The sequence below is a fragment of the Prinia subflava genome, chromosome 2, assembly GCF_021018805.1.
Source record: "Prinia subflava isolate CZ2003 ecotype Zambia chromosome 2, Cam_Psub_1.2, whole genome shotgun sequence".
Lineage (NCBI taxonomy): Eukaryota > Metazoa > Chordata > Aves > Passeriformes > Cisticolidae > Prinia > Prinia subflava.
In genome coordinates, this window is record NC_086248.1 from 30,470,817 (window position 1) to 30,484,314 (window position 13,498).

Consider the following 13,498-nt stretch of genomic DNA (forward strand, 5'->3'; position numbering starts at 1 on the left):
CTTAATGTCTGCAAATGCACACAGTGAAAACAAACAATACTTATTTCTGTTCAGTTATACAACATGGCTGAAATAGTTCCTGTGCAGGAAACTAGATCAAGACTGATGAGTCTTGTGACATACAGAGAGCCTAATCAGTCTTAAACTCTGTGTAGGACATGCTCTGGGTGTCTGCAAAGGATGAATGTCACCCATCTAGTCTTGTAACTCATGAGGTTGAATATGCATTCCCTACTCAGACAATTCTCTCTGGTGCAATAAGGAGCAGTTTTGCCAGTATAAGATCTTCATGAGAAAACTCAGCCCTGTTCTGAGGGATACAAGTGAATTATATTATGAGGGAAACAAGTGAATTATATAATAATTATATTATTATATTCTTTCACCTCCTATACCATATCTGTTTCTAAAAGTAGATTTAATGTAAACACTCTGCATGCACCCTATAAAAAAAGAAATTGCAAATGATGCATATCTAACTTGAGGTGGAAAACCTAACCCCTTATCTAGCATGGGAATGCTTAGTAACAGAATCCTCTATCTCCCATCACTCCTAGTAAGCTTTGTAGTAATAAACAGAAGCTCTTCAGGATGTACACCCCTCGGAAACATAGGTATTCAGCATCCTGCCTATTCACATGATGTTTGAGAATGCCAACTAACATCAGGTGCATGATTCATTCACTTCCCCTCCTTAGTGCTTTAAAGCTCCTTACTTCTCCAAATGATGTTTCCTATTTATTTTTAAGTGCTTGTAAGTCCCTTTTTGCTTGTTGCCTGCAATGCCATTAACACAATGGCAGCAACACCAGTTGTTCCAAACTCATCCAGGCACACAATTACAATGCACAGCACGCTGTGGTTTTATGAAGCCCTATTCCCCTTCTCTGCCTGAGACATCAACTTTTGGAATGCATTACCCTGTGGAGATCTAAAACTGCGGTTAAATATTTGGGTAAAGCCCTTTCCCCAAGTCCAAGAGGATTTTTATAACCATGGCAGTTCATTTCTCCATCTAATCATTAGTGGAGAATATTAGGCTATAACATGCTAGGCAATTACAACAGTCAAAATGTGCAATTGTTCTTGAGAAGAATCCCCTTGGACACAGCTTGTGGATGATGTGCCTGCATCCTGTACTGGAAGGTAGAGGAATGCATGTGAAATTAAGCATCTGCTTCAGCTGTATTCTGTGGAATCTGTGTCTCTTACCAAAAATGATAATTCCAAGATAGATGAATCTTATGAGAAGCCTATGATTCATATCTCAACCTGATTGCATTTTTTCATACTTATTTAAAAAAATGTAGAAGACAGTAGAAGTACAAACTGATTACAGAAAATTGGGATCAAAATAGTGTCTCTTCATTTAGAAATTGTTTTGGAAAAGGAAAAAATGGACAGACACCCTGAATGTTTACTTTTTCTGTTTGACAATTGAACTATAATATACTGTGGCCTGAAATTCTTGTTATTGCTTATTGAGTGTATGAGCGATAACACTAAATTTCTTGAGTTCATGGTCCTAGCATGAGACTGGTGGCAAAGTCCTGAATGCTTGAACTTCGGGTCTCACAGTATTATCCATTGCATTTGCATTTGTTCAGCTTAGCTAAATTTCAGTAAAAGTACTTGTAGGCTTAGGAAGAATCAACACCTGTATTTATAGGTAGTTACCTGCTGAAAATTGGCATGTGCCTCTGCTTGCTGTTGTTTGCCATAGATGATAATTTCTGGCAGTTTTAGCTTTCTGTCTCAAGACACAAAGCTTTCTTCCTCTCCCTCAGGCCCTCCAGTTATTTCTGATTCATTTCAATTTCTTCCTATTCTTGCTTCTACCAATTGGCTCAGTATGAAAAGCTGAAAAACAAGGTGTAAATTGTAGCTAGTAGCAAGCAGTAGTGCTGCAGGTCTGAGGCTGAGGCAGAGAAGAAGTTTAACTTGACCAGAAATGTAGGAAGGTGGCAGGCAAATGGGTGGAGTGGGACTGGGAAGGAAAGAGATGCTCAGTCAATAAAGTATAGGGAGATGGTCCGTGGAAAACACAGCGAGCAAAGGTTTGTATGCATTTATCAGTTAAAACAAACTCTTATCCAGAGCAGTCATTTGGACTAGCAGAAAGTGATCGCTCCCTCTGCAGTGAAACTACAGTGACCTCTAGTGTCCCTGCACACCTATTCCTTCATAAATCGAAGGTAGTAAAGGCAGAATTTGAGAGCGAAGAAATAAAAACGAGAAAGTCGTTTGCTATCCTAGGGAAGTACGCACCTTGGGCATGCAATGGGAGGAATGAGTCACAAGGTCCTACAACTGACCTTTCAGAAGGCAGACAAATACAGAAAGGCAATTTGCTTCTTTTTCTACAGCTGCCAGTTGTAATTGATCTCCACTAAAAGATGCTTCAAAGCTTGAGTGTTATCAATAAGAATACATTCCACAACTTTCAGCCTGCAGGAACAGAGGAGCGATAGGTGCAAAGAGATTATCATTGCCAGGGAAGACTGTCATAGGAAGCAAAAATGTATGTCAACCAGTTGGGCTAAATTATCAGTCATATAAAGTACAGGAAATGATGGACAGACACACATCTGAAGGAATGCAGAGATAACTGGAGACAGCTGTGGATCTCTCAGATCATTGTCATTCAGTTTTGATTTAGAAACTTGTGTAATTTTATTTTCCTGTTTCTTTCTCATGGTTTTTGCCTTTTGGACAAACATCCAACTTAAAGTTTGTGAATAATTATGGGGATACATGAATATTCAATGGTTTTTAACAGGTTTACATTGATTCAAAGGATTTCCTTTGGATACCATGTAAAAAGTGAGAAGAAAAAGTGAAAGAGAAAAATGTAATAGGCCAGTAGCTGCAAGATTTGAAGGATTTTTAGCATGCACAAGCCAGTGCTGATACAACCAGCATTAAATCAGTATAAAAGGCCCAAAAGGAGTCACTGGCTATTGATTTGAATGCAGAATGTCCCAAGATGCTAGAATAGTGTAAGATTATTTTCACTCTGTAATTTTAACACCATCTTTATGGCTATTGCAACAAAGAATCCAGAGCCAAGAACTAGGCTTTATCCTATAAGGAAAGGGACTCTCACGCTGGGGTCAGGGTCAGGATACTTGGTCAGGGTACGCTCAAAGTGCTCTGACTCAGTTACTCCTTCATGATCTGTTATTTATCAAACATAGAAGAGCCCCAAGACAGTGTGTTCCCAAGCATAAGCCTTCTTCTCCCAACCTTTCTTCTCCACTGTCAGTCACACAATTTATGCCTGTGCTGAAAACAACCCAGTGACTTCAGGAACATTTCCCACCAGCCTCAAAGTAGGAACAGGGATCCAAGAAGCGAAAAACTGCTATAACCAGTCTCTTTGGGTATGCACCTCAAGATGCAAAAGGGAGTTTTCAAACCCTGCTTCCTTCAGGGGCTGTGTTTCTCTTCACAATGCAGCACCCTCCACACGGACCCTTGGCATGCCAGTACATCGTCATTGCTACAAAGCAGATTTGATTTGATTTTTTAAGCATAAGCTCTGCAGTTTACATTAATATTTTTATTCTCAGCACAGCACTTATGAAAAATGTCTATAGTACAGATAAAATGCCTACTGTTTCCTTCACCATTGCCTCACTGCTTTGATTTGGAGAACTAAAGATATTCAGGTTAAGTAATCATTGTGTACCATTCAGCTTTTATAAATTAAATAACCATGTCTACCATTCATTTAAAGGCAGCCAGTGCTTTCATTAGTAAAAATTAATTGACAGAACAACATGTGCTGTTTTGACTTTGGTTTTAAATTTTCATTTTTATTTTGGAGTTAATGTGATTACAAAAAATATTATCTTTATAGATAGTTTTTATGGCTATTTTATCCATTTTCCTTTCATTTTTATTAGTGCAGCAGGAAGAGAGCTGTCCAGAAACTTTTTAACTCTAATATTTGGGGGGAAAAAAAAGAAAAAAAGGGAAAAAAAATCATTTGAGTTCATTTTTCAATAGCTAGTACAATTTGAGCCATAAGGGGAGTTTTAAAAAATGGGACACTTGTAGGAAAAATATCTGTAATAAGAAGTCAGTTTTGATTCTCTTCCTCATTCTGTATAATATGACAATGCAATAATGTGGTTAATAAATATTGTAAAGGTTATATTTTCATTGTTGTACAATGCAAAAGATTCCTGAGCTGAAATATAATTTAGTCTTGAAATGTAATTTGTATTCAAAGTTAAATTTTGGGACTCGCTTTTCTTTCAAATATTAGGTTCTCTGGGTCTTTTGTATTGCTTATGCCACAGCACTGGGTAACAATTTACAATGGAAATAGATAACATTTTCATCACTGTGATGTATTTATTCCAACAATTGCTTATTTGGGCAAGGAAAGAAGGGGATTACATTGAGAAATTACAGTAAAGGTATTTTTTCAAGTAATCCAATATGCCATATAGAAATACATTTATCTAATAATATTTCTATTGATGTGCTCATTTTTAAGTATTCTTGAAAACTATCACTTTATTAGCATCCCAGCATGTGTTTTGCCTGCAACAAACTGCATCCTTTCTGCTCTCAGTGATGTTTGTATTCAGACTGAAATGCTACGCTTTGCTATGCATGGACAAAGATATGTTTATCTCAACATTTCACATCCACAGAGGTTTATAACTACTTTCCATTTCATATAATTACATATTAACATTGTATTTTCAGAGGTTAAACATCTAAGAATCACATAGTCCATATTAGCATGAGTTAATTATCTGCAGGATTTGTTTCTGTTCAAAATGTCTAATGGGCATGCTGAAATTAAATGCAACGATCTTGAGAGTACTATAAAATGTCTTAACTTCAACAACCATAATTTTCAGGTAGACAGTCTTTGCTAAAGGTGTTTTAAAAGCTCCCCCCCTGCAAAACCTACACCAGGGAAGTGGGACTGCAAGTCCCAGTAACACCACACCATGAACAGACACTGCATTGCCCCCATCACCTCTCCCCTTGAAAGAACAGGACCATGGATCAAGGTGACCATTCCTTTGCTCAACCATTTGAATTTAACCTGGCATATAAAACAAGGTTTCCAGACCTTGGTATTAGACTCCTTCCCTCTTTCCCCTCTTTGTGTCTTCTGCTACAGGAAGGGACGAACAAAGGCAAAAAATGTTGAATAATGAAAAATCATAGGCAGATAGTCACAGTGACTACAGGATGTTAGATAAGTTTGGGAAATAAAAAAAATCTACAAATTTCACATTTAGCTGGCTGGAGGAGAGGATTACTAACACAGTAGGGAAAAAACAAAAACAAACCTTACAACTGGTCAACCATAGGACCACAGGGTGACCATTGATGCAGCAGACACACTCATGGGCTTGGCTGTGCTCTGGTACCTGTCCAGTACCACCTGCACATAATCAGCTCCCAGCTTAATCTTCAGCAATGACTTTAGGGACCCCACAGCATATCATTACATTTCCATTAATCAGTCATCATGCTGTTCCTTGGATATTTTATTAATTTTGGTTTTGTCTTGTCCAAGTAAGTGCTCTAACAAGGAATTCTGGATATGAGTGATCACTAATCATGCATATGAAATGTTGGAAGTGCCACATCCTGAAAAAGCATGAATATGCACTAACAGTATTTTTGCCTGCTTAAAAAAACCCAAACCAGACAATACTACATGGCATGCAATAACAATAAAATACATTTTGGTTTTGTTTATCTGAAGATATGTCCAGAAATGCACTGAGCTTGGCTGACTAAGACAGAAACAAACCTATTTCAAGTTCAAGGAATATAAAAAACATTATAAAGATTAATGTATAATAATTGGGTGAAATTGTTTCTATTTGTTATTTTTAATTTCCTTTAGGAGGTTATTCCGCACTGTATGATAGACTGCCAATGCTAATCCTTCTATCAAAAAACAATTACATCAAATCAGTTCCATTCATAAATGAAATACATTCAATGAAAATAAAAGTGTGTAAGAAACAGATTCATACCAGTGAGGTTTTTTTACACATTATTTTCAATAACCATACAATAGAAAAAAGAAATGGATTAAAGTAACTGTGAAATAAAATATATTTCTCTCTCTCACAGTCAAAAGCTAAGTTTCAAGGAGCGGGTCCGGATGGCCAGCCCCCGAGGTCAAAGCATAAAAAACAGGCAGTCTTCAGTGGGTGATCGCCGCTCCCCAAGCGCTGACATTGCCACCGAGGGCAGCCCAACCAAAGTCCAGAAGAGCTGGAGCTTCAACGACCGGACCCGCTTCAGGCCCTCGCTGCGCCTCAAGAGCTCCCAGCCCAAACCCATGGTCGATGGTAGGAGTTTTTCACCCCTTGTTTGCCAGTGCATGCTGCTCCCAGCTTGCTCACACTCCCACACAGTGATCGTACACATTTTAGGAAGGCAGAAAAAATTGCTGTTTGGGGCCAGAGACACAAGCCAGCTATAGTCTGCTTCAAAGGGCCCAATAACGTGATTATTTTTTTAATAAGAAATAATGTCAGTGGTGCATAGGGAGCAACTGGTGGAAAAAAGGGGTCACTATGAAAAGTCACAGTGGACTAAAAGCATCCCAGGGATTTAGCTGCAGCAGCTCCTCTGTCATGGCCTCTCCCACTACTGAGCTCAGCTGCTGCCTCTTGCTGGTGGTCCACACAGCACAGCCAGCATTGTCTGTGTCTTTGCCAGCATATAGCACAGCTTGTGTAGACCTGGCTCCCTCAGGCAGAGCAGTCCCAGGGGATTGCATCCTAGTACCTGCACTGGCAATGCAGTCACCTGCCACCAAAGGATATGCTACTGGGTGCTTTAAGTTTTACAAGGTTGTATCTGGTTTAATAAGGCAGATTTAGCAAACAAAACCAGTGTTATTGCTTTTATATATTGCTTTCTATAGGGTATTTTGGATGTAGGAAGCACTCCTAAAATGTAAAGAGGTGGATATTGGTGAAAATGGCTTGCTGAACCTGCAGCAGGCAGCCCGGCCATTCCCTCAAGCTTTCTCCTACACTGCCCCATTCTCTAGCTGAAGTCCAATCTGGCATTAAACTAACCAGTATTCAGGCAAGGATCTTCATCTGATGTAGCTTGCTAAAACAAAGACAGTGACTCCTCTAACCAAGGAGCACCAAATTGCAGCAGCCCCCTGAAAGGCAGGAGCTGAGAGAACCAGGTGAAACTGGCCCCTGTAGGGGATGGGTCCAGCACTGAAAGGTGCTCTCACATAGCTCTGGGGAGTACTGCTGCTCCAGTGGATTTTGGGTTGGGTTTCTCCATTCCGTATGTCCAAATCTGTGAATGTTTCGTTCTTTCTTGTGGTATCCTCCATGCAAAAAACAAGGGAAACAAACTAGTTGACTACCACAGAATGCAGTGACCCTGCCTGAATGGGAAAGGTACAATCTCATTCTAAAATGGTAATCATGCATGCTGCATCCAACAATTGTGGTAAGACTAATTAACAGAAGTGTGATGTTGATGTCGCTTCCTTTTTAAGAGCACACATTATCACAAACCTGTAGGTTCCAAAACATTAATTGAAGTGCAATGCCCATCCCTCAGTGAGGATGTTCTACACAACAGATTTCTTCAGGAAAAGCCTGGGTAAATAAAGATTTCCTGGAGGGCAACCAAGACAAACCAATGGTATTTGCTAAGGTCATCATTGCAGGCTAGCCCTCCCCCATGGAGATGTCTCAGATACACAGATTCCAAATTTGCCTGTGGTACAGGGAGCTGCTGGGGTGTATCAGCTCTCAGGATACCATCCAGAGTGCTCCACTCCACTGTCCACTGCTATCCACTCCTATCTCCATCCCGGGGCACATTGCCCTGGCTTATGTCCCATGGCAGCTCTGTCACAGGGGCTGTGTGACCTAGCCTGGGTCTCACACTGATGTTAAGCTCAGACAAGGCCACAATGGGAACTGAGAAATGCTCTAGGCAGCACAGCGGTTGAAGCTACCCTGACTAAATTTAGGCATCCTTATCACTTTTACAGCACAAGTATCTTCCCCAAATCGCATCAGGAGTAATTTCATAGGTTAAACCCCTGTAAGTCACACTTACAGCCTGGAAGTGACCTAAGAAGACCATAATTTTTAGAGCACTCTCTCAGAGTATCAGTGGCTCACTTTTGCCCCAGCTCTGCAACCTGCACCTCACTGAAGCACCTGTTTCATTTTTCATCAGCCCATTTACCATAGAAGCATTTCTTCAGCATGTCCCCTACTTTGTCCTGTACAATAACAACAATGTGCACAAGCAGATTATGCTGCCTCTGATTGTTTCCCTCGCACGGAAAAGGTGGCATAAACAGCACCTTGGGTATATCTGTAGATAAAGGACAGTAACAACAACAGAGCACTCATTGCTGTGCTTAAACCCTTGAAGATCTTCCCGCTCCTCAGGGTGAGCACAGCCTGTTTCCTGGTCAGTGATTTTCAGCTACTAGTCCACCCTTATGAACTGGGGCCAACAGATACAACCAATTTCTCATCTGTGGCAGAAGGAACAGCTTCCATTGTCTCCAGCTTTTAGGCAAATGCCAAGTTTCCATTCTGGGACCTCATCCAACTACTTCTAGGACCAGTATGATTAGAGAGATGTCCAGCGTGCTCACTGCTGAGAGACAGCTCCCTGCTGCCTTACCCAAACTTCTGCAGGAAAAGTCGGGCACTAATAACCTTGATTTCTTTCTCTTTCTTTTCTTTCATAGCTTGATGCTTTCTGCATTTGACAACTCAGTGAAAAAGATCTCAAAATGGTGTATTTAATTTAGAACATCTTGCATTTTTCACTGGATGAAAAAAACAGTATTTGCAGCATATTATTCTTATCTCTTGCTTGCCAGATCCTCCAATTTCCTCCTTGAGGTAGTCCCCAGCCAAATAATTAATAATTTTGGCAGACCAATCATCAAGCCAAAACCAGAAGCCAAATTTTTCTGGGTCAAATTTTGGGCACAAAACAGTACCCTTGAATTTCTGGTCCTTCTGGTGATTCCTACGGCTCTGTAAGGTGTTTGATGGAAGAAGAAATTACATTACAAGAGACCTTTGGGCCCATATCAACATAGTGCTGGACACCCAGTTTAGTGTCAACATTTCATAGTGAAAAAAATAGTCTTACTATGAACTTCCCCTTCGAAAAGAGAAGAGAGAAGACATTTCACTGTATGGGATACCTAGGCAGAGGATTGAATTTGGTGTGAAAATAAAGAAAAGATGCAAATTTAGAAAGAGAGGGTTCCAAAAGGAAGGAACATTGTTAGCATATGAGGATGATTTAAGGCAGATAGATGGTCAACACTGAGATTTTGTAGTGCTGACTGAGTTCTGGTAAGGACATGGCTGGAATCTGGGCCAAAACCATCAGAAAGAGACTGCTGGAGAAACTCAACAATAGCAATTAGAAACTGGCCTGCAAGGGAAGGTTTCTAGTCCAGACAGGAGCTCATGGGTGTAGCTAAAAGCCTAACCTGACTGAAAATGTAGTAGCTTGCCTCTTAGGCTACCCAGCAACAAACTCTAGCTCTCCCCCACTGCATATTAAAATCATAGAAGGAGAATTTCTTGGCAGCAAGTAAAACACTTAAGCCAGCCATGGGGATCTCCCAAAAGGATTTTGGCATAGCAGCCTTAGAACAGTATGACCAAAACCATTGCGCAAATGGCTTTATTTATGGTTAGTAACAATCCTCTGAAAATGCCTATGCCATGGAGAAAGTGGGTGTGACAACAGCAGTAAATATTTCAGTTACATCTGTGCATTTGCAAATGGAATCCAAACCTGAGAGAGGTTTGATGATTGGAGAAGTCTTTGGTGGCCTGACTGGAAATGCTTTCTAGGGCATTTAACAATGGCACAGGGGAGTGAAAGTGAATATCAAGACTTACATAATCTGATTTTAAATACACGTGCAGTCTCGGGTGACTTGTGGTTCATAACTTCGAGAAATCTTGTTGAAGAGGGGACTCTGAACAAATTAATAAAGGTGCCAGAACGTTGTGTTTCCAATCTGTGTTACCAGCCTAAAAGGGAATTATCAAGATGAGGCAGATGAAAGGGAAATTTTCACCGATCAAGAATAGCAAACAGTGAAGCTTTACAAGGCACACACTTTAAAAGGATTGAATAGGGTCACGGAAGAGCCTTCCCCAAAAGGATGCTATATCACACAGCCAAAGGTGCTGCCTGACCTTGCAGCCACTCACAGCCCCTCTGCACCTGTACACAAAGTGAGCCAGGAGCAACCCCAAGGCCTCCTCATGCAGTATGGGTTTGGTCCCTGTTAACAAAAACAGGGGAGCTGCAGCCAAACAGTCTGTGGGGAGTGGTGCCCAGAACACGAGCATACCCAGCAGCAGGGCCAACCCCATGGCAGTCTGTACCAGCTATTAAATAGCACAGGTGATCGCATGCCTTGCTTAAGGCACTGTGCCGTGCCTTGCTGTGAGTGGTGTATCCATCCACAGAGACTCAACCGCACAAAATCTCTCCTTGACAATGGTGGCCCTATCCTGTTTTGTTTTCTGCTTGCCTTACTTTCTAAGGAACAGAACCTTTTCTGCTTAAATCATGCTCCAATCTTGCACCACCACAGCTGAATTAATGAACCAATATTATGTTGTGGATGCAGTTTTCTTTGAGGGACAAAAATACCCTATTTATATTTGTTTTCTACCATCCCATGCTTCTAAGCCTCTGAATGAGTTATTGTGCCTTTACTGTAATCTAGAGACATTGTGTGGTTTTTGAATAAAACATCAAAAGCATTCAGCACTGGAGATATTGCAAACATATTTCATTTGATTAATTAAAAAGAACTCTCTAAGGAAATATTTGATTTCTTGCACCATCCCCAAACATTATATACTCACATGACCTCTAGCCTTTCATTCCCTACAGAGTACTTGCACACAATCCTCAGGGTAGAGTATATTATAAGAGCCATGGAAAGAATGCAATTGCACATTTCAGCCCCCATGTCCTCAGTTACTACCATGTAATTCATGTATTTCAAAAATGACAAATTTTCCTCTCAGTAGCGTAAACAGCTTGACCTTGGATAAGGTTCACTTGATGTGGCAGAAGTCCCTAGTTGGGTTGCTTCTACATCTAAGCTTAAATTGCTGATTCAAAGTAAAGCTGTGTGTTGTCAAAGTTCGAATGAAATTTATTAGCAATATATCAATCTGTGCTAGACAAAAGATTTATTTTCTTGTTACTGCTTTCTGTAGAGCAGATAGAGTTCTCATTTATTACCATTGTCACTATAATTAACTAGGAAGATCTGGCATTCTGATCTAAACTCTGAGTCATTTTTGTCTAAATCAGTACAGGCCATTGGTTTTGAGGCATTATTTTAGTTTATTCCAACCAAAGTCCTGGCCATATGAGTCCACAATTTAGTCTCTTTCTTTATGATACTTCTTGGGGAACTTGCTGTGCACCATTTCTCACTGGGCTCAGTGGTCACATGTGAATGAGTATTAAGCTCAGCTCTGTGAGGAACAGCAGCAGATCATCACACAGAAGTATGATTTGCATGGGTTTTGGATACCCTCATCTGCAGTGAAGACTGTACAAATGAGATAAAAACTAATTTTGAGAGGATGCTCATAAAGTTTCCCAAACACATGTAACCCGCTTGCACCCAATCTGAAACATTTCAGGAATAGTTTTATTTTTATGAAACATTACTAAGGAAATCCTTCATGGCTAAAATATAGGACATAAAATATAGTCCTAAAATATAGGACTATCCTGTAGAGACCTGAATCTAAAAGAGCTACCATTCTCTAACCCTTTACTCCTGTCTGTGACCTCCCTCAATAACAATACCTGGAAATCTCCCAGGGCACAGGACCTCTGAGGACCTTATGGAACATCAAACATATATCAAGTGATGTGTGCTACAAGGTCTTGCAGGAGACAGTCAATTAAGTGTGACATTTAGCTTATTACTCTACAGTTCCAGATACTACCATATGTATCTGCAATTTATTTTACACTTTTTACTTCTTGTATGTGGTATATTTAAAATAACAGAAACCTGTTCCTAAAAATACACTTAAGCCACAGATTTAGTCACCTTCTTTTCCTTTTCTCACATGGCTACCTAAAGTTGCTGGGTAATTTGCTACTATTTATAATAAAATAAGCCTTTTGGACAGTATAATTATTGTGCATGTAATGAACTGTTTTTAGAAAGTCTCCTGGTCCTCCATATCATCATTCAAAATTAAAAGGATTCCTTTTTAATTAAGTAGTGGGAGCTGTTCCATGAAATGTTGCCAGTGCAGAAATTTTTGAGAAGTCAAATAATAACTAAAGATAACTAAGAGATATGGGAAGGGAATGCTCAAATTTTAGATATTTGGAAGTTGCTTGTCTTATACAATAACTGATATGAATTAGCTTTCTGACCTCAAAAAATTGCATTTACAGAGAAAGAAAACTATATCATTATATCCAGATTATGTAAAAAACTTTCTACCATTTCTATCTTCCATTTCAGCCAAATCAGAGGACTTTCAGAACTGCTTTAACATATATGATGTTGTTAGGGATATTCTTCCAGATAGTCTGTGTCACATTGCACTGCAGTTTCGAATGATGTCATCTTCTCCACCCCATCTGGAATGTTTTGTCTATTTCAAAAGAAAAACAAGGAATGGGCCATCGATACAGCCCTACAAAACTCCTCATTGGTACTGCCAGCAGAGTAAAGGCTCAGGTTGGGCAGAAGGCAAAGTTAACAAGCTTGTGCAAAAATGCTTCTCCTTACAGGAGGCATCAGTTTCCTTCCTTTACTGAGAAATTTCTTTCCAGCATGCAAATGGCAACCATTTCATAAAAGCTCCCTGTAAACAGTATTTTTAAATGTTGTCAGTCTTACTCCCGCTTTCTCAGTTTTTTCATTTGAACACTGCTGTCTACGACCAGGGATTTTGTGTCACTTTCTAGATAAATATTAAGTATCTAATATGAAGAGCACCCCACGGAAGTACTTGTTCCACCTTCTTCCTTCTTTCTTGATTAGAAGAAAGTCTCTCCTTTGGTTGGTTTCTTTTTCCAGAGATCAAGGAAATAAAGACATAAATACATGCCCTTGGGCCTCCTTTTTCTGGCCTCTGTTCTGGAAAGCATGTAAACATGGGCTGCTGCCTTTCCTGCTCTGGGAGAGCTTTGGGCATTCTTATTAAGTATGTGATTAAGTTCCATCACAATTAGTGTTGCTTTCTTCAGCTGATTTTTCCTTTGGAACTTAGTGAGTAATCAAAGAAAAACAAAGTAAGTGAACTATGTATTGGGAGAGAGTCAGCTTGTTGATGTTTTAAAGCAAAGGCAAATTGGAAAGAAAAGAAGTTGTAGGGGTAGCAAAGGGATTTTGTTTTGAAGGGTTCAACAAACAGGAAAATGAGAGGTTGTGAAGAGGTGAGAAGTTTCATGAAACATTTAAACAAAG

General features: G+C 39.8%; 1 protein-coding gene across 2 annotated transcripts in view; it reads left to right on the forward strand.

Moving 5' to 3' along the window:
- The window catches only part of KCNQ5 (potassium voltage-gated channel subfamily Q member 5), a 280,362-nt gene that overhangs the window by 246,199 nt on the left and 20,665 nt on the right, over positions 1 to 13,498 (forward strand). For both annotated transcript variants that reach the window (XM_063389466.1, XM_063389467.1), the window contains exon 10: positions 6,121 to 6,341. In XM_063389466.1, the coding sequence (XP_063245536.1) occupies positions 6,121 to 6,341 (221 nt within the window). The remainder of the gene's footprint in view (positions 1 to 6,120; positions 6,342 to 13,498) is intronic.